General features: G+C 30.4%; 1 protein-coding gene across 1 annotated transcript; it reads right to left on the bottom strand.

Annotated features, from left to right (window-relative positions):
* Positions 1 to 16413: 16413 nt before the first annotated feature.
* Positions 16414 to 19167, bottom strand: LOC123227514 (mastermind-like protein 2). Its single transcript, XM_044652455.1, has 3 exons — positions 18995 to 19167; positions 18377 to 18902; positions 16414 to 17238 (listed from the first exon to the last, which is right to left on the bottom strand). The coding sequence occupies exons 2-3, from the start codon at positions 18850 to 18852 to the stop codon at positions 16599 to 16601; spliced, it is 1116 nt and encodes a 371-aa protein (XP_044508390.1). The 5' UTR covers positions 18853 to 18902; positions 18995 to 19167; the 3' UTR covers positions 16414 to 16598.
* Between the last annotated feature and the right edge of the window lie 4485 nt (positions 19168 to 23652).

Raw genomic sequence — 23652 nt, 5'->3', positions numbered from 1 at the left:
TAATGACAATTAATTTAAATATTAATAATATTATATTATTTTATCTAATAATATTTTATTTTTTAATAAATTTTTTTTTTCTCTCTCCCCCTTTTTTATGGTTTTTATTTTTCTTATCCAACTTTTCTATTTCTTCTTTTGACTTTTAGATTTTTTTCTTCACTAATGACTTTTTTTTTTTTTCTAGTGATTTGCCATTTTTCTAAATTAATGTTTACTAACTGCTCAAACTAAGTGAGGTATCGAACTAGTAATTCTAACTTCATATCAAATTTAAATTGATTTTTATTCAATTAGATTTAGTTTGAATTTATCCCTATTTAAATCATAATTAATTACATAATTTTCATAAAATCCAAAAACCCTTCTTCAAATCGAAATCTATCAATAAATTTACATCGAGATCACAGCAAAAGATTTGAAGAGAGAGAGAGAGCTAGTAATGTAGCCAACAAATTAATTGATGAATAAGTAAATATCAAATTAATTAAAAATGTCTAATAATTAATTAATTAATTAATGTCAAGTTGGCAACATGAAATGCAAGGGAGTTCAACGTGCAAAGAAATAATTCAAAACGGCAAAGTTGACGACAAAACGCAATAAATTTATACAAATGCCATGCCAGCCACCGCCCACCTGCCAAGTTGCCTTCTCATTTTCTTTTGACTTTTATAATATTTCAACGTCAAACTATTAGGGATAATAACCAAAAACCCCTTTGAGATGTATATCATGTTCATCCCCACTACTCTAAACTCTATGCGGTTTTAAATTTTGAATAAATCAATCAAAAAATAATAAAATCTAAGAGAATTAATATAAAATTTTAGTAATTTTATGGGTATATATATATACTATAGTAAAAAATTTTAAACTTAAGAGAGGTCAATTAACCTGACTTCCTTTATTGTTAGTTTGTTTGAGTTCATAAAAATTTATCACTTAAAAAAATACCTATTTTACCCTTATTAAAATGACTTTAATATCTTGTGAATCTTGACTCCAACAGGTCTCTTTCTTATTGGCATTTCTCTCTTTGTTTTGCTCAAATTTAGTTGTATAAAGCAAACTTCTTTCTCTTGTATAATTCAATACAAAAAGACAACTAGGTTGAAGTGGTATTGTAAGGATTTGTGATTAGAGAGGGCAATGTAGTCAAACTTGTGAAATTGACCATATAACAAGTGGTCACAATAATATCTCATTTTAGAAAGAGAAGGTCACATAAAAGTCAGTTAACCCTCTTGAGTTTGAAAATTTTTATTTCAATATATGTAAAATATTAATAAAACTCTTAAAATTTATGTTGATTTTCTTAGATTTTACTTTTTTTTCTTGTCATTGAGTATATTATTGTGGGGCTATCACAATTGTTTCATTAGAGACAACTATAATAGTCTTTGACTCTTCAATGACATAACTAAGTGGTTTTGTTAGAATATACAAGATTATAGTAGTCATGACCTTACTCGAGGCTACAATAGTGGCCTAAAAAGGTGGGTGGTTAGGGTAAATAACATAATTTACGTCTAGATAGAGTACTACTAATTGACAACTAGTTGGGAGTATAAAGCAATTTTTGAAACATTACGGGTTATCAAGGCATACCTCAAGGGGTTTAGTGATATTCCATAAATGTAATGATAAATTTGTGGGGTCACTTGCTATATGAAGGTGTTGAGGCCAACAACTTGACATGTTCATATTTTCCTGAAAAACTTTATGTACTTGTCACAATATGCACGCTCCAATCATTCTTATTAAAAGTTAGAAGTTGACATCATTTATTGAGAGCCCTGTTAGTAAATATGGGGATGAGAAAAAAAATTATACCCGAATCGTACGAGTATAACATGATGAATAATAAAAAATATATTTTTAAAATTTACATATGAAAAAAATACAGAATATATATATACAGGTTTAATATGACACATCGTCAATAATACGTTTTTTAAAATAGGGTAATAGTATAATAATTTTAGTATTTTTTACGAATTTTCTATTAAAAATCAATGTAACAATTCAAATATAAAACATTTAATTAACTATTAAATCTAATATAACATAATATATAATCAAAATTCTTTATATAATAAATAACATGTCAATCAACTGGGAAAAGCTAAGAATTAAGAAAGAAATGTTGTTGGATTTTTTAAATAGTAGTGACATTTTTGTAAATAACTGAAAATATAAGGGATAATTTTATACTTTAAGTTTACTCAAAAATTTAAAAATATAACGTATAATTTACATTTAATATAAAAAGGGCATAAAATACACGTTTAATACGTTTTGAGTTCAAAAATTTTTTTGAATATGTTTAATAAACAAATAATATAAGAACACAAATAAGACGTATATTTACTAAATAAGATTAAAAACATTGATTTCAAATCAAAAAATATGGTTCGAACAAGAATTAATTATAAATTTGATTCAAATGATAACTAAAACACATTTTAATCATTAGACCCATCAACTGTCGAGTTAAACTAATCTTATATTATAAATTAATTGTTTTATTATAGATCAATCACTTGATCGAGTCAAACTTACACCGAGTCTAAAATTATTGGTTCGTAGGGCATATAACTTAAAGTTATGTACAAATATTTTCTCATAACATCGTTATCAAGAAGGCCAACAACTTCACTTTTTGACCTAATTAGCCTAAAAAAACCACTAACAAGAATTAAAAAGTAAAAAATTTAGAACATACCAACCAATAATAACTCCCGCATTTGTTTGTCTAAGTAAAAAGAAAAGAAGAATTATATGTATATATATAATAATAAAGAACCAATATCAGCTATTATATGTTTAGTTATATAAAAATCAGAGCTTTGTTGTGTTGACATCAGCAATCTTGCTGATTTTGATTGTGTTCAACATATTTGTGAATCGGATAATGAAGCTTAGATTCATTTATTTAAATTTTTTATTGAAAAGTTGTCGCTAGAGGTGGACATGGGGAGATTCCACGAAATTAAACGTCATACGAGATCTTAAGGGAAAGGCAACGACCCATTTTTTTATAATAAAATTGATAATTTAAAAATTTTTAAAATTAATTTTTGATGAGCCGATCTGCTAAAAACCCACAAAGACTTGAACCACAATGACACGCATCATGCCTAGGGCTTTAGAATTGACGTAGATCCTGGCATATAGCCGATTACCGATTTTAATTACAATAAAATAATTTTTTTTTGATAAATGTGTTATTTTATCAAAAACCAGATTGAATTTGTTGAAATAAGTTATTTCAGATTGAGTCATATTAATATATTCATCGAACATATTGTGTAAGGGTTAAATGTTTTCTACATAACTCTAATTTAGGATAGGTTCAAGTTGAGTATATGCTGATATGAAATACGAAAAGACACTATGCAAATACACCCCATTAACAGAAAGAGTCGTTTTCTAGGAAGAATTGATTTTTTCATTTTTCTTTATTCAACTATAAATGGTGGGCTTTGAAACATTGAATGTGGTCTTCAGCCACTAGCCATTTTTTTGGACTTTTTCACACAATAGTCTCCATTGTAAGGATAGCTAGCCAAGTTTCCACTGGTACGATTAAGATTGATAGTTATGTGAAAAAATTCTATGAAAATGAGGAACGAAAGCCACATAAAAGTATACGGTGTGAAATCGTGGCTCTCCACGTGTTAAAATTAAAAAAAGATTAGGTATTGTATTTATTGGCTAAACCTCTATTTATGATATTAAAAACAAAATGTGTGTGAACATATTAAAACAATTAAGAGCAAGTCAATATTTTGGGTATATAGCATGATGGATAATGTTTATAAATACCCCTATTCCCTTTATAATATGATCATGTGAATTTATATACGCAATTAAGGGCAAGTCGATATTTTGGGCATGTAGAGTGATGGATAATGCTTATAAATACCCCATTTCCTTTGTAATATGATCGTTCGAATTTACATAAACTCTTACTCTCCTCTCCATTCTCCATTCACTTCAATTCTCTTTACATAAATATTACTCTTCTCTCAATTCTTAATTCAACTTAATTCTCGCTAAGATATTGTTAATTATGGACATTTTATACGTTTTGGAAATATTAGCCTAGGATGGCATCAAATAATCTTCATCACAGGAAATAAAATATTTATCATGTTTGTAATATGAGTAAAATGATGCATACTAAAAATATTCTAATTTATGTATTAATAATAATGTATTACTATACGATTAAATAATTATTTAACTATAATTTAAAATCATCCAATTATTTAATAACACATCATCGTGAATACAGAAATAATAGTTTAAATTCACAACAAAAGATATTTGAATATTACAATTATTGAAATCAACAGCCACTTCATATATATATATATGTAAGATACTACGCCAACACACACAAGAGTCCCATTGTTTGGTCGGTAGGCAAGGGAACCAATCCTTGATGAGGAGACAGAGGTGCAGAGGGCAATACTCCTAAACCCATAAACAATGCAACTATTTACTTCTTACCATGTAATGGGCAAAATGTTACCTACAAGTCGTTAGAGTTTTAATTTAATTTGGTCAAAGATAATAACCGTATTATATATAAATATTTTATTCTCTTATATGAGTGTGACAATAATATTATAATAAATATATTTATTATATCAAGATACCAAAAAATATATTAAATAATATTAATTCTATTAGATATAATCTAATTTTGGATAAACGATTATTTTTTCTTGCTTGACCATATAGTGCACAATCTCTCATCCGTCTTCTCTATAACAAATAGTCAAATATGGTAACTCAATTAAAATTTTGGGTAAGAGTGGCAATTTTAAAACATGGTGGATTAAATAGAATTATCTTCACCAACTTTGTGGGAAATTTTCTTTTATCTTTTTCCAGTATAATTTATAAATGGTGGTGGGGTAGGTTTGTAATCCATGGTGTCGGCAAAATCTTGTTCATGCATGGGCGATGTGTTAGAATTTTCTTAAAATGGTTACACTATTGTATGGAAAACGAAATAAAGAGGGAAAAGGGCAATGAAGGAAAAGAAAATATTAAATTTTTATTTAAGGGAAAAATAATTATAATTAAAAAATACAAATGATGTATGCATTAGTTACCCAACAACTTAAAAGTACCAACTGACCGGTCAAACTTAACTTCTGACTTTTTGTCCAGAAAATGAATGAATAATTTTGGTATCTTCAGTTCAGGTAGGGCTGTAATTGAGGATGATTACGGGAGGGGTGAGGAGGGGGTTAATATCTTTATCCCTCTTTCTATAAGAGATATCAATTCGTCTTTGTTATAGAAATGATAAAAAAATTTTTGTTCTTTTTCGTAAAAGAAAAAATCTCTTTTTCATCATCTTCTTGTAACTGCAGGAAAAAAATTTTTTTTATACTCTTTAAACACAATAAAATCTAAGAAAATTAATATAAAATTTTATTAATTTTATGAATATTTACATATATTATAGTACAAATTTTCAAACTAAAGAGAGGTTAATTAATCCTAGCCCCTCTATCACTATTCGTTTGAGTTCATAAAACTTATCAGTGGGTGAACATGTAAAGCAAGAAAATACCTATTTTACCCTTGTTGAAATGATTTTAATGTCTTGTGAATCTTGACTTTAACAAGTCCCTTTCTTATTAGCATTTCCCTCCCTGATTTGCTCAAGTTTAGTTGTATAGAACAAACTTTTTTCTCTCCTATAATTCAACACAAAAAGACATGTGAGTTCTAAGTTGCAGTAGTATTGTAGGGACCAGTGATTAGAGAGGACAATATAGTAAAATTGGTGGAATTGACCATATGACAAGTGGTCACAATAATATCCCATTCTAGAGAGGGGGTCACATAGGAGTTTGGCTAACTTTGAAAATTTGTACTATAATATATGTAAAATATTAATAAAACTCTGATCTTCTTAGATTTTATTTTTTTCCCTGCTATAGACAATATCATTATGAGACTATTACAATTGCTGCACTAGAGGCCACAATAGTAGTCTTTGATTCTTCAATGGCATAACTAAGTGGTTTTACCGGAAAATACAAGATCATAGTAGTCACGACCTTACTAGAGGCTATAATAGTGGCCTATCAACAAGGTACTACCAATTGACGACTGTTTGGGAGTCTAAAGCAATTTTCTAAACTTAACGGGTTACGTTTGGCATACTCAAGGGGTTTAGGTAATATTCTATAAATGTAGTGATAAAATTGGTGGAATATCATGGTGTAAAGTCTACCAACTTGACCGGTTGGTATTTTCCTGAATTGACATTTTCCTGAAAAACTTTATGTACCCTTCATAGAAATATATCCAATTAATTGTTATTTCTCAATGATTTCAACAAAAACTGTTGGTTGAATGAAGATTTGATTATAACGTTGATTAAGTTGGTTCGTAGTTGTAATTAATATTTGTTTTAGTCATTAAATTTGACAATTATCTAATCGATATATTAATTAATATTGATTTAAAAATTTTAATTATATCATAAATTAATTGACCCGCATATAAATAACTTGATCAAATTAAATGTGTCAAATTTTGAAAAAATATTGGTTCATAAGACATAATTTAAAGTTACATAAGGGTATTTTCTCGTAATATCATTATCAAGAGTATCAACAACTTCACTTTTTTGACATAATCTTTAAGTAATACGTACATATACATAAATAAAACAAATATTAGCTATTATTTGAAAGGTAGTGTTTGAGTCGACCCTTCATAATTTGAGATAACTCGAATGCTTTATTTGAAAAAATAGCAAAATTAATATATAAATACTTAATTATGTTTTATACAATATAATATTTAATTGATGTGCTTCTTAATTTTTCTTTTTATATTTTTATATTTTCTTAATTTTATTATTAATATGTTTTAATTAATAAAGCTAAAATTTGTTTATTTAAAATTTTTATTGTGAAGTTGCTGCTAGAGGTGGCAACGGGCCTACGGGAGTTAATATCGCAAAATTATACGTTGTGCCAAAGCTTAAAGGAAAAGCCACCACCCTTTTTTTATAGTAAAATTAATAATTTAAAAAATAAAAAAATATATTTATTGGTGAGCCAACCCGCTAAAAACTCACGTAAGCTTAACCCACAATAATATACGTCGTGCCTAAAGCCTTAGTATTAGAGTAGGCCTTAGCATTATGGCTGATAATTATAATAAAATAATTTTGTTTTGACAAATATGTCTTTGTTAAAATAAATTGAAGTTGTTGAAACAAGTTAATTCTAATTGAGTCGTATTAACAAATTCATAGAGTATATTGTGTTCGAATTAGATGTTTTCTATATAACTCTAATTTAAGTTAGGTTTAAAGTTAGTGTATGTTAACATAAAACCACAAAAAAATACGATATGAATATAACCCGTTAACACGAAGAACCGACTCTAGGTAGAATATATTTTTGGACTTTTTCATACCATGATCTCCATGGTAAGGGTAACTAACCAAGTTTCCACACCTATGATTGAGAGAGACTGATATTTGTGTGAACAAATTCTATGAAAATGAGAGACAAAATCTTTTCAATTTTGACAAAAAGCTATATGAAAGTACAGAGTATATCTTTTAATTATGGGTATTTTATACTTTTTGGAAATATTAGCTTAGGATGGCATGTCATAAGAAATAAAATATTTATCATGTTTGTAATATGGGTAAAATGATATGTACGGAAAATATTGTAAATTTACGTATTAATAATAATAATAATATATTATTATTTGATTAAATAGTTTTTTAATTCTAATTTAAAATTACATAATTATTTAATGATATGTTATAACGAGGACACAAATAATAATTTAAATTCATAACAAAAAATACATTTTACCTCTTTATTGCATCGTGGTCTCTAGTCCATCTTCTCAAGTAGCAGAAAGGCAAATATGATAATTCAATTAGAATTGTGGGTAAGAGTGTCAATTTTCAAACATCGTGGATTAAATTGAATTATCTTCACCCAAATCCATGGTGTCGGCAAAATCATCTGCATGCATGGGCGATAGATCACACTACTACTATTGTATAGGAAATTTAAATAAGAAGGAAAAGGGAAAATGAAGGAAAAGAAAATATTAAAAATTAATTTTTGATAAGCCGATCTGTTAAAGACCCATAAAGACTTGAGCCACAATGATACACATCATGCCTAGGGCTTTAGAATTGATGTAGATCCTGACATATAGCCGATTACCTATTTTAGTTACAATAAAATAATTTTATTTTGATAAATATATCATTTTGTTGAAAACCAGATTAAATTTGTTGAAATAAGTTATTTCAGGTTGAGTCGTATCAATACATTCATCGAACATGTTGTGTAAGGGTTAAATGTTTTCTACATAACTCTAATTTAGGATAGATTCAAGTTGAGTATATGCTGACATGAAATACAAAAAGACACTATGCAAATGTACCCAATTAACACAAAGCGTCATTTCTAGGAAGAATTGATTTTTTCATTTTTCTTTATTCAACTATAAATGGTGGGCTTTGAAACATTGAATGTGGTCTTCAGCCACTAGCCATTTTTTTGGACTTTTCACACAATAGTCTCCATTGTAAGGACAGCAAACCAAGTTTCCACTCTGATTAAGATTGATAATTATGTGAATAAATTCTATGAAAATGAGGAACGAAAGCCACATAAAAGTATACGGTGTGAAATCGTGGCTCTCCACGTGTTAAAATTAAAAAAAGATTAGGTATTGTATTTATTGGCTAAACCTCTATTTATGATATTAAAAACAAAATTTGTGTGAACATATTTAAAACAATTAAGAGCAAGTCAATATTTTGGGCATATAGGATGGTGGATAATGTTTGTAAATACCCTCGTCTCCTTTGTAATATGATCATCTGAATTTATATACGCAATTAAGGACAAATCGATATTTTGGGTATATAAAGTGATGGATAATACTTATAAATACCCCATTTCCTTTATAATATGATCGTTCGAATTTACATAAACTTTTACTCCCTTCTCAATTCTTCATTCACTTCAATTCTCGTTACATAAATATTACTCTTCTCTCAATTCTTAATTCAACTGAATTCTCTCTAAGTTATTGTTAATTATGGACATTTTATCCGTTTCGGAAATATTAGCTTAGGATGGCATCAAGTAATCTTCATTATAAGAAATAAAATATTTTTCATGTTTGTAACATAAAAAATATTCTAATTTATGTATTAATAATAATGTATTACAATACAATTAAATAATTATTTAATTATAATTTAAAATTATTCAATCATGAATATAAAAATAACAGTTTAAATTCACAACGAAAGATATTTGAATATTACAATTATTATTGAAATCAACAACCACTTCATATATAAGATACTACGCCAACACACACAAGAGTCCCATTGTTTGGTCAGTAGGCAAAGGACCCAATCCTTGATGAGGAGACAGAGGTGCAGAGGGCAATGCTCCTAAACCCATAAACAGTGCAACTATTTACTTCTTATCGTGTAATGAATAAAATGTTACCTACTAGTTGTTAGGGTTTTAATTTAATTTGGTTAAAGATAATAATCGTGTTATATATAAATATTTTATTCTCTTATATAGGTGTGACAATAATATTATAGCAAATATATTTATTATATTAAGATGCCCAAAAATATATTAAATAATATTAATTTTATTAGATATTATCTAATTTTGGATAAACAATTATTTTTTTTTCGTTTGACCGTATAGTGCACAATCTCTCATCCGTCTTCTCTATAACAAATAGTCAAATATGATAACCCAATTAAAATTCTGGGTAAGGGTGTCAATTTTAAAACATGGTGGATTAAATAGAATTATCTTCACCAACTTTGTTGGAAAATTTCTTTTATCTTTTTCCACTATAATTTATAAATGGTGGGTTAGGTTTGTAATCCATGGTGTCGGCAAAATCATCCTTATGCATGGCGATGTGTTAGAATTTTCATAAAATGATTACACTATTGTATAGAAAATGACATAAAAAGGGAAAACGGGAAAATGAGGGAAGATAAAATATTAAATTTTTTTTTAGGGGAAAAATAATTATAATAAAAAAATACAAATGGTGTATCCATTAGTTACCCAACAACTCGGTCAAACTTAATTTCTGACTTTTTGTCCAGAAAATGAATGAATAATTTTGGTATCTTCAGTTCAGGTAGGGGTGTAATTGAGGATGATAACTGGAGCGGCGGGGAGGAGGTTGATATCTTTATCCTTATCTTTGTAAGAGATATTAATTTATTTTTATTATAGAGATGACAAAGATTTTTTGTCTTTTTCTGTGAAGAAAAAATCTCTTTTTTATCTGCTTTTTGTATCTGTTGAAAAAAATTATTTTCTGTACTCTCTCAACACAATAAAATCTAAGAGAATTAATATAAAATTTTATTAATTTTATGAATATTTACATATATTATAGTACAAAATTTCAAATTAAAGGGAGGTTAATTAATCTGAGTCCCTCTATCACTGGTTCGTTTGAGTTCATAAAACTTATCAGTTGGTGAACATGTAAATCAAGAAAATACCCATTTTACCCTTGTTGAAATGATTTTAATGTCTTGTGAATCTTAACTTTAACAAGCCCCTTTCTTATTGGCATTTCCCTCCCTGCTTTGCTCACGTTTAGTATCTTCAGTTCAGGTAGGGGTGTAATTGAGGATGATAACGGGAGGGGCGAGGAGAGGGTTAATATCCTTATCCCTATTTCTATAAGCGATATCAATCCGCTTTCGTTATAGAGATGACAAAGATTTTTTCATCCCTTTTCGTAAAAAAAAAAATCTCTTTTTCATCCTCTTCTTGTACCCACAGAAAAAAATTCTTTTATGTACTCTTTAAACACAATAAAATCTAAGAGAATTAATATAAAATTTTATTAATTTTATGAATATTTATATATATTATAGTACAAATTTTCAAACTAAAGAAAGGTTAATTAATCCGAGTCCCTCTATCACTGTTCGTTTGAGTTCATAAAACTTATCAGTTGGTGAACATGTAAAGCAAGAAAATACCCATTTTACCCTTGTTGAAATGATTTTAATGTCTTGTGAATCTTAACTTTAACAAGCCCCTTTCTTATTAGCATTTCCCTCCCCGCTTTGCTCAAGTTTAGTTGTATAGAACAAACTTTTTTCTCTCCTATAATTCAACACAAAAAGACATGTGAGTTCTAAGTTGCAGTAGTATTGTAGGGACCAGTGATTAGAGAGGACAATATAGTAAAATTGGTGGAATTGACCATATGACAAGTGGTCACAAAAATATCCCATTCTAGAGAGAGGATCACATAGGAGTTAGCTAACTTTGTAAGTCTGCACTATAATATATATAAAATATTAATAAAAATCTTAAAATTTATACTAATCCTTTTAGGGTTTACTTTTTTCTCCGCCATAGATAATATTATTGTTAGACTATCACCATTGTTTCATTAGAGACCGTAATAATAGTTTTTGACTCTTTAATAATATAACTAAGTGGTTTTACTAGAAAATACGAGATCATAGTAGTCATGACTTTACTCGAGGCTATAATAGTGGCCTATCGACAAAGTACTACCAATTGATGACTAGTTGGGAGTCTAAAGCAATTTTCTAAACTTAACGGGTTATGTTAGGCATACTCAAGGGGTTTACTTGGAATATCATGGTGTACAGTCTACCAACTTGACCGGTTGGTATTTTCCTTAATTGAAATTTTCCTGAAAAACTTTACGTACCTGTCATATAATATATCCAATTAATTGTTATTTCTCAGTGATTTCAGCAAGAACTGTCGGTTGAACGAAGATTTGATTATAACGTTGATTAAGTTGATTAGTAGTCGTGATTAATATTTGTTTTAGTCATTAAATTTGACAATTATCTGATTGCCATATTAATTGATACCAATTTAAAAATTTTAATTATGTCATAAATTAATTGACCCGCATATAAATAATTTGATCGAATTAAATTTATATCAAATTTTCAAAAAATATTGGTTATAAGACATAATTTAAAGTCGCGTCATTTGAGTTGACCCTTCGTAATTTGAGACAACTGGAATGCTTTATTTGAAAAATAGCAAAATTAATATATAAATACTTAACTATGTTTTATAAGATATAATATTTAATTATTGTGCTACTTAATTTTTCTTGTTACATTTATATATTTTCTTAATTTTATTATTAATGTGTATTAATCAACGGAGCTAAAATTTGTTTATTTAAAGTTTTTATTGTGAAGTTGCTGCTAGAGATGGCAATGGGCTCACCGGGGTTAGTACGGAAATGCCACGACCTACTTTTTCTATAGTAAAATTAATAATTTAAAAAATTAAAAATATATATTTTTTGGTGAGTTAACCTATTAAAAACCCACAAAGACTTGTCCATTGATGATATGCATCGTGCCTAGGGCCTTAGCATTAGAGTAGGCCTTGGCATTACAACCAATAGTGACAATAAAGTAATTTTGTTTCGGTAAATATATCATTTTACGTAAAAATAAATTAAACTTGTTAAAACAAGTTAATTCGAGTTTAGTTATATCAATAAGAGAACATGTTGTGTTCGGATTAAATGCTTTTTACACAACTCTAATTTAGGTTAAGTTTAAATTGAGTGTATATTTACATAAAACACAAAAAAAAAAAAAAATTGATATAAATATAGGTCCATTAACAGGAAGAATCCACTCTAGGTAGAATTGATTTTTTTCATTTTTTAACTTTGTCCAACTATAGATGGTGGGCTCTGGAACATTGAATGTGCCAACAAATGGTGTGGAAACTTGGGTGTTTTAGAAAGATCTTCAGCCACAAGCCATATTTTTGGAGCTTTTCAATGGCCAAACGACTATTTCCCACCCAAGGTATGCTGAAATGTCAAGTTTCCATCTTTTAACTATGAAAACATCAAATACCCACCCATAACCAGTTAAATTTAATAAAACTCTAACGGTAATAAGGGTAAAATCGTCATTTTCTCTATAATATTAAAATTAAACTAAAATAGAATCTACTTTTACCCCCCTAAACTTTAAAAACTAAAATTTTCTCTCAACCTAAGTTTTAAAAAATCGCAGTTTCACCCTAGGGTTTCGTTTTGAAATCTCCAGCTCCATTGTCGGCGGCCTCTCCCTCCAGAAGCATCCTCTCTTTCCAGCGATCTCTTTCCTCCCACTTGGACACCTGATCGACGTCGAGGAAGCCATAGAAGACGAAGAACTTCGTCGGGTTCGTCTTTCCATACGAAGACGAGACGACTTGTCATCCTCTGGGAAGACGATCGTCTTCCCAAACGACGAAGATGATTTCTCTTCCTAGACGACGTCTCTCTGCGTCGGATGGGTTGTGGTAGAGTTGAGGGGGGCCATCGGTGGAAGAGAAACCGTCGGGAGGGGAAGACGGCCAACGATGGCACCGGAGAAAGTGAAAGGATTTGGAAATAAACCCTAGGGGAGAAATACGATCTTTTCAAACTTAACTTAGGAAAAAAATATTAATTTTTAAACTTTTAGGGAAGAAAATGAGATTAAATTTATCACCGTTAGAGTTTTGTTAAATTTAACCGGTTATAGGTGGGTATTTAATATTTCTATAGTTAAAAGATGAAAACTTGACATTACAGCATACCTTGTGTGGAAAATAGTCGTTTGGCCTTTTTCAATCAATGATCTCCATGGCAAGGATAACTAACCAAGTTTCCGCGCCCATGATTATGATTGATATTTATGTGAATAGAGAAAAAATCTTTTCAACTTTGACAAAAAGCTATATGAAAGTACAGAGTATATCTTTTAATTATGGGCATTTTATACTTTTTGAGGATGGCATGTCATAACAAATACAATATTTATCATGTTTATAATATGAGTAGAATGATATGCACGAAAAATATTATTAATTTATATAATAATAATTATTATTATTATTATTCGATTGAATAATTTTTTAATTTTAATTTAAAATTACTTAATTATTTAATGATATATTATCATAAATACACAAATAATAATTTAAATTCACAACCAAAAATAATTTGAATATTACAATTATTGGAATTAGCAACCATTTTATATATACAACACTATACTTACACATATAAGAGTACCATTATTTGGTCGGTCGATAAGGGTCCTACTCCTTGATGAGTAGACAGAGGTGCAAAGGGCAAAGCTCCTAAACTCATAAACAGTGTAACTATCTATTTTTGATCATGTAATGGATAAAACGTTACTTACTAATAGTTTGGTTTCAAGATGATAATCGTATTATAATAAATATATTTATTGTATCGGGATAGATAAAAATATATTAAATAATATTAATTTTATTAGGCATAACTCAATTTTAGGTAAACAAAGAATTTTTTTTGTTTTTTTTTACCTCTTTACTGCATCGTGATCTCTAGTCTGTCTTCTCAGTAATAGATAGTCAAATATGATAATTCAATTAGAATGGTGGGTAAGAGTGTCAATTTTCAAACATTGTGGATTAAATTGAATTATCTTCACCCAACTTTGTCGGAAATTTTCTTTTTATCTTTTTTCACTATAATTTATAAATTGTGGGGTAGGTCTGTAATCCATGGTGTCGGCAAAATCATCTGCATGCAGGGCCATTGATCACACTAGTATTGTTTAGGAAATGAAAAAAAGAGGGAAAAGGGAAAATGAAGAAAAGAAAATATTAAATTTTTATAAAAGGGAAAAAAATAATTTTAATAAAATATAAAAGATGTATGCATTGCCTTTTTACATTCTATTTCTTTATATTCTAATTTAAATAAAAATTTCCCATATTAAATAGAAAAAATCTTTTTAATAAAAAAAAATAAAATTCAATTACTAAAAGGAAAAAAAGTGATAATTCAATACCTTCAAATATTATTATCTCATATAGATATCATGTGAATACAAACACAAGTACGAATGTTCGTATATTATCGTATAATTCAATATGCAATTATTGCTAATTCAAAATATTATTATCACTAATTCTCATATAGATACCATGTGAAATTGTTTAGTGTATTCTTAAGATCAACTAAATATTAAATACCCCCACTCAGATTACTAAATCCTGCAGCAAAAGTTTGACAATCTTAATTTAATATTTTCTAATAACTACAACTATGTTCAATCCTAATTGATTTACATGTTGCACTGTATTGTTTGAATATTAATAAAAACATATAAAAGCATTTCGAAATTCCTATAGTTACCCAACAACTTAAAACTACCAACTGCGGCGGATTTCAGGTAACCGGTCAAACTTAACTACTGACTCTTTGATCAAAAAATGAATGAATAATTATGGTATCTTTAGTTCAGGTAGGGGAGTAATTAGAGATGGCATCAGGGAGAGGATTGATATCTCCCTCCCATCCTCGTCCCTGCAAGAAATATCAATTCCCGTTCATGGCTCAGGAATGATAAAGATTCTCCATCCTCTTTCTGCAAAGAAAAATCTCCTTTCTATCCTCTATTCGTAGCAGTAGAAAAAAAATCTTCTTTCGTACTTTTTAAACACAATATAAATATATTAAATAATAAAAGTAAATAAAATTAAAACCAATCCACTATTTTAAATATCGTAAATATAATATATTAGCTATCTTAATATGTACAATAAAAATATAAATAAATTTGAAAAACATAAATAATCTAAAACTATAAAGTTATGTTATTATTTTAAACAAATATATTAATATAAAGGGAGAGAGATGGGGGTAGGGATAGGATACATGCATCTTCATCCCTAATTGCAAGGATGTTTTTCATCCCTGTCCTCATGTCATTTCTCGTTTCTATCAGAGAATCTACTTTCTGTTAGGATAAAAGAGAGTTAGGGACCTTGAATTCGGAGCAAAATTACTATCTCTAGGTGTAATAGCAAGTAGTACTTGTCTCTTCCTCGACTTTGTTACATTTAGACAAAACTTGAGTTTAAACTCATCGAGCTAGGAAGCTCTTGGCTCAAGCTCAATACAAGAACAAATGACTTGAACTCGACTCGAAAAGTTAAACCTTATAACTTCCAAAAAGTTACATTTAAATCCTATTACTTATATATTCGAAGTCATAACTCAAGAAGAAAGATTTAATGAGTGTAAGTATATTTTTGAAATTTTAAGAATTTACTGACATTTGATTTGAGTCAAGCCATGAGCTCACGGAGTTGACCACCAACAAACTTAAGCTGGATGTTAGTTTGACAATAATCAAACTCAATCTGGCTTGAATGAACTAAACCACGAACAGCTGGACCTGTTTACACCCTAGGTTTAGGTGTACAATTCTGAAATGCAACATAACGCCTAAAAATATCTTACAAGCAACTTTCCGCAGAAAAAATAATGTGAGGCAAAACAAACAATTTTTATAGATAATAATATTCAACCTACTATATATACCCACTTTACATGGATATATGTGTTCACAGAAGGGAAATTATTAAATTCATCTACCAAATTTAACTTGAAGCTCACCTTATTTAGATTGATTTCCCATGTAGTGGAGATTGTTGTAAAGAAATTTCGAGGGTTCACCTAGAGTTCAAATCAAAATTTCCCACCTCACGCCACTCATCCTGCATGCCTGTCTCCCCATTTTCAGTTTCCTCATCATTTAAAAAATCTTCAGATGGCTCTTTCTCATCTCTCTGTGTATTGTTTCCCCATCCATTGATCATTTCATCTGGGTTAACACCTCGTTCATGCTCTCCCATGTCAACACCAATACCATTGCCTTGGGAGCCAAGTGCACTTGCCCTTATTGGTGCTCGAGTCATCATTTCATCACGAGCATGAGACTCAGATTGAGCTTGCTCTGCTTGAACCATGGCAGCCATTCGCAACCTAGCCTCATGAGCCTCTCTACCAGCCTTCTCCCTTGTCTCTATTTCTGCCTTCAGCTCCAGTATGGCTCTTTTCTCCTCTTGGAGAAGAGCTTGCTCAATCATCAACCTCTCCTCACATCGGAATTCACCTATAGCTCGCTTGCGTGTTATAATGTTAAAAGCAAGGGCCTGTTTCTCAAATGTTCCTGCGAACTCTGCAACTTTGGCAGCAATGTTGTTATCCCATTGCTGGGAGCGAGAAGGCATTTGGCCTGTTGAGTCAGAATCAAGGATTCGATCATCTTCCTCTACTTCATAGTCTGCTATCACATGATAAGGTAGTAGCCTGCAAAGATAGAAATGAGAATTCACGAATTTCCATAATATTTTCAATCATCAATGTGGAAAAAAGTTTGGTGTATAACATGGACTTAATTTACTATGTTAAGAACCATTGTCTCAAAAACATTTAAGACTTCAATTACTATTTTCAGTACTATTTAAGTAATTCATTTGATAAGCATGTATCAAAAACCACATGCAAGAAGCACTAAATGCTATCACATCTTATGCACCAATTCCAATGTCTTTCAATGAGAAATAGTAAATATTCTATCTGATCTTCAATGATGATCTATGCTCAACAAAGTGAATCAGCAGATTTAATATAAGACATCAAATGCCATGGAGCTGAGGAGATACAGATTTATTTGTGTATTTATTTGAGTATCAACAGCAATAAACATTCTCACTGAATCAATATGTGTTTTACATCATGGTTCAAAGAAGAGAAGTGCTGAAACAGAATGGCCAAAAATCAATGCATCTGTCAAATCACCACTCCAATTAATTTCAACAAACTAAAATCATACACATGTGAATACTTGATATATCGAGCAGCGTTAAGCCATCACCAGTTCTACCAAAGGAGCTATCACATGGGTATGTTTTATATAACAATACTTCACAGACACCTTCAATTGAATCGAGAATGTCTTACTGGTATCCAATATTTGAAAAATTGACCTCAAGAACATAAAAAAGGGAAAACTCCATCAATCCCCTCAACAACTTACTCTTAATCAAATTCATTTCTAATTTGATCCCAAAAATATTATGTAGTCAACATCACTTTTGGATAAATATGGCACAATATTTCAAAAAAATACTAAACTAAAATGGTCCATAAGACTGCCAACCTACAGCATCCATAAAATTATTCACACATCCATTGGAAACTTTTCAATACTTAACACTAATGTCATGACACATGTGCATAAAATGTCACTGACAACCTAGTTCATATGTTCAAAGCACGGTTCATACCATTATAAACCACAAAAAGCAATGAAACTTCGACAGATATAAACTCACAATTCTACAACCTAGGCAAAACCCACATACTCAAAGTTCCTAACATTTCACCAAACAGTTAATTTAACAACACATAAACTAAAAACAAAACCCCTAAATAACAAACAAACCTCTCACAAGCATCTTCAAGCGATGCAAAAGGGAGTTTGAAATCCGGGTGGCAGACCCGCCAGGCATCCTGGTATGCCATCTGGAGCTCCATTTGGTTCAGCGGCCTCATCCCTTTCTGTTGTTGTTGCTGCTGCTGCTGCTGTTGTTGTGGGACTTGTGAATTTTGCTGAGTCTGTTGCTGCAAATTAGCATTAGCATTGGCAATAAGATTTGGATTAGAATTAGGGTTAGGGTTCTGTTGTTGGAGAGTGATGGGACGTTGGACGCCAGGTGGGCGAAGGTGGGCATCGATGTTAGAAGGGAAGCGAGAGATAGCTGCCTGCTGTTGCGCTTGCTGCTGAAGTTGCTGTAATAGAAGAAATTGTTGTTGTTGTTGATTTTGTTGCTGCTGCTGCTGCTGCTGTTGAGCTTGTTGTTGCTGGTGTTGTAAAAGAAGTTGCTGCTGGTGCTGGGCCATAGCCTTAGCTTCTTCCATTTCTCTAACTCTCTTCTTCTTTCATAACAGTGAATACTTTCATATAGATTCTGCGACGATATTTAAAAGAGAATATAAAGATCAATTGCTGGATGATTGAAGATTGATTACATGGCATAGATCAAGTCATTTGAACTCTCACCGGGATACGACGACGATGCGATCGAGGACAAGCCGCGCTGCAGACTGTACGACGATCGACAGTGTCGTTTGAAAATGAGGTCTGAAGGGAAGCCGGAAAGCAGAAGATTAATGGATTAATTACATATTTACCCCTGATATTTCAGAAAGTGTTATACCATCACCTTCTATTTTAGTCATGGACAAGGTTGGATTCGAGCCGAGTCTCGGCTCACAGTCAGCTTGAGCTAGGCTCGGTTCATATATGGGCGGCTCGAACTTGGCTAAGACCGGCTCATTTCGAGCTCGAGTTTAATTCGGCTCAACTCGTTTTCGTTATCAAAACGACATCGTTTTTAATATATATTGCTTAAAACGATATCGTTTTGCATAAAAAATTTTAAAGAAAAATCTATCAAGCCAACTCGAACCAGCTCGAGCTCGATCAAGCCCGGCTCATTTCAGGCTCAACTGAGCTGGCTCGGCTCGAGTCCAACCCTAATCATGGACAAGATGAATATAAGTTATATATTGATTCGAATCGAATTCAAATTAACCAAAAATATCATTAGAAGTCACAAACAAGATTAATAGTATATTAATTTGATAAATAATGTCATCTAAAGAGGATTTAAATCACAATATCGATGTGAAATTTCAATTGAAATTTTATTGAACACTAATTCGAACTGAATTGGCTTTGTTCGGATCCATCTTTAACCACAGACCTTCTCCTTTAGATGTCCAGTGACCCAATCTTCTGGCTGCCAACCCAACAATTTAAATTAGCCAGGTAACTGGGCTTGTATATAAATCCAATGATGTAAATATTTGGACCAAACTCTGTTCTTTTAAGGCCCAAAGACTTATTCCCACCCAAGGTTTAACCCATTTCTAACATACATCCGTAGAGTTTCAAAAACTCAAACACTAATCAATATAGTGTTAAATTTAACTAAAACCGTTTGTTATATAGGGTAAAATCATTATTTTAACATTAAACCCTAAAAGTTTATATTATTTTCTTCTCTTGATTTGAAAAACTAACAATTTTTCTCTCCACTCAAAAGTTTAAAAAATTTACTTTTTCCCAGAGGTTTTTTCTTCTTTCTCTAGCAACCAGAATCCATTAATGTTGTCAATCGACTTTCCCATAATCTTTTTCTCCCGCTGTTGGTCTTCCCACCGAAGTAGTTTTGTCGAATAAAGACAAATCGTCTTCATTCGCTGAAGAGACGAAGACAATTCCTCATCCTCGTCTCTTCTCGTTTGACTAACGGATCGACATAAGAAGATCATTTATGCAAATCCACAGTTTCTCAGACAGTACTCACAATCATATGGCATTTTCATTCTCTCCTAATGAGGTCACTGTGGAATAGCCCGTGTCTCACTTTTCACTTCGCATATGGCCGAGATGTTATAACTTTTATTACGTTTACAATGATTTTAGGTATGTCTATGCCATGTTATGATCTAATCCTATGAGGCAGCGAGCATGTACGATTGTTCCTGTTGGGCATCTATTACTGTACCGCTGCCCTAAAACCATGTGTTGAGATTGCATCAAAACTGAATTGGTTGATGAATGTAAAACTCGCAGATCCGGCAGAATGATGGACTTGCTGTCAGCAAGTTGGTTACCAGTTTGACAAGGGCAACTGTTCGATCTCCTCTGGCACAATGTCTCTTGATTCGTTATACCACTCAGGCATATGTTTCCTGTTGAAGCACATATGATTTGCTGTTGGTAAATGTTTTTATTTTACTTTTTTAATTTCTTTATGAAGTAACTCAAACAGGAGACCGGCCTTTTTATGATTTTCTTGAGAGTGGTCTGCGCCATAAGGTTGAGATGGTGATTTTTGAGGCCCCCAAAGCAGTAACTGTTAGTGAACTGTGTTTAAATGAAGAAACGTTGAAGGCTTTGCGGTGTGTAGATTATTTTCTTTTAAGTGTATTTACTCCCACTAGTTATACTAAGAATAACTGAGCTCAATGGTGTGACCAGCCGAGAATTGACTCCTGTAATTACTGTTCTTCAGCTCTTTTTGAGTTCTTCCTATCCTGTTTTGAGATTGGCGGCTGTCCACACCTTGAAAAAGGTTGAAAATTTTCCTCTCTGTTACTTTAAAATATTTTTATGCAATTAAAATTATGGTGTGTGTGTTAGCTTTTGATGCCAAAGGTAATCTGGGGTAGTAGGCAGGATTGATCCTTTAACTTTGTTTGAAAAGTTCAGAAACATTGTTGGAATTTCTTCCAGAGTTAAACAATTACAGGGACAGATGTCTGAAGAAACTTTATCATTTTCATTTGGATTTTCTCATGCAGCTCCTATTGCCCATGATGGGAAAAATGGATTTCAAAACTCAACTTAAGGGAAAATTATTAGTTTTTCAAAATAAAGAAAAAAATAATATAAACTTTTAAAATTTTAGGGTTTAGTGGTTAAATAATAATTTTATCTTTATCTCTATTACAAAATTCTAATCAAAATTGGATAATGGATGAATATTTCAGTTTTTAAAATTTACGGTAATATATTTTAAAATGCGTTAAACCTTGGGTGGGAATAAGCCTTTGTGGTGTTCTTTGGTCGTTGAGATAATCTTAAGAATCCTTAGGCCCAAGCCCAAGGATCACGGTTTAAAAATTGAATTAAATCGTTTGATCTGATTGGTTGGATTATCTTCTGCCAACAAAAAAGAAATTGATTTACTTTAAAACTTTTTTGAAGCTAGATCAGATTAAACTAAATTATCGAAACTATTAAACCCAATAATTTTACTTTTTCCCCTTAAAAAAGAGATTTATTGATCCTAGTAAAACAATATTACCAAACAAAACAATTAAATTTGATTCATTTTCAATGGTCTAAGATCATCTCCCTACAAAAATCTCTTCGACAAATAGGAGTAAAACCATGCAATCATAAATTATCACATTTTGGAGTGATTTTTTTTTAGTAAATGCTACAATTTCGCTAAAAAATTCTATAAACCAAAAACATTTTGTTTGATAACTGAAAAATCTCAGGATATAGCGATTAAACGCACTATCATTGTGTTGGTTAAGTCAAGTTTTTAATAGTAATGACAGAGTTTTGAACCCAAATCTTTTTTATGAAAGTTTTATTATTTTATCTTTTTTGCTAACCCCTATTTTGTACAAGTGATACAACAATTTATTAACAAATACACGTATTGTCGTGATAGAGATGGAAAGATTTTTTATCTAATAAAACTATATGTACTCAGCTTTAAGTACTCAATTAGGTATTTAAATATTGTATTATCATGTGATTGAGTATTTTTATACTGTTAACTAATCTAACCATAAATTAGACTAAACTGCCTCTCTATCAGATTGACATCTCGTTAAGTTCCAAAAACATTGCCAAAAATCATAGGATGCAATGACCAATTAATAATTTGTTTTTTACCATATTTACGAAATTTATTATATAAATTTTTCATATTTTCCTTTTTAATTAACATCAACAAATATCAATAAATTGGAGTTTTGAATTTAAAGAAAAATTTCATCTCCAATAAGTTACCAGACTATTCTTAAATGCTAGAACTGATTTGTAACTTCCAATCAATAGTATTTGATATTTTAAATTGGAGTGGATGATAAATAATAAAATTTAAAATGATCAAATATATTTTTAAACAATTTATTGATATTTTATATTATAATAATAATAATAATTTCAAACGTATGGGGTAAATATGGTAAGGGGTTGGAGCCGCCCGAATCCCCTATTTTTATTCTCGTCTTTTGAAGTATGATTCGTTACTATAATAAGTTGTGTCAGGTCTGTAGATTGTTCAATTGTGTTACAAGTATGGATATCTAGCACACAGTTGACTCACACAACTTGTCACAATAACAAGTCATTAAAAAAAATTTTAAAATTATTTTGTGAGTTTTAATAAATTTACAAGTGACTCAACCTGTTACAGGGTGAGTTTTGACTTAACATGATCTGTAGGCATAATAGACTATCTCAAAACTAACTTGATATGGCTCATCGCCACCTTTGGTAAGGGGGGTCACTTGACCCTGCTCCCCTCCATTAGCCACTACTCAATAATAGTATTTGCAAGTCTAGTACTTAATAAGTTATGTTATTCAAGTAAGCTAACCAACATTTACAAATAAAATCATGGTTCAATTAACCTTTGAATGATGATCTTTACACTAAGGAGAGCAACGTCTTTACCTATTTTCGAACTTTTTAGATCCTAATTAACCCTGATGATTATGCCTTAATGTTTTGATGGCACATAATTTTGCGGGATATTAAAGTACTTATCCTAAACATTAGGGTTCTAAGCGAACTATCCCAAAATTTAAACATTAAATAAACATGTTTCATTTATCTGAAATAACTAAAATGTCCTTATATATAAATCCAAAAATTTTCATGCCCCACCTAAATTTCTCTTGAATTCATTGTTGAAATTCAGAAAAAAAAAAAAAAAAATTCTAGTAAAAGAATACTAAGAAATGAAATAATTACATTTGATTCATTTTCAACCGTAGGAAGAGCATCTCTTTAAGAAAAAAATCCTTTTGACAGATACTAATACAACCATCCAATCATAAAATGTTACATTTCCAGAGTAATATATATTATGTTATGCTTAGATAATTATACTAACATATCAT

The sequence above is a fragment of the Mangifera indica genome, chromosome 10, assembly GCF_011075055.1.
Source record: "Mangifera indica cultivar Alphonso chromosome 10, CATAS_Mindica_2.1, whole genome shotgun sequence".
Classification (NCBI taxonomy): domain Eukaryota; kingdom Viridiplantae; phylum Streptophyta; class Magnoliopsida; order Sapindales; family Anacardiaceae; genus Mangifera; species Mangifera indica.
Note: the sequence above shows the minus strand (reverse complement) of the source record. Positions and strands in the feature narration are given on the sequence as shown.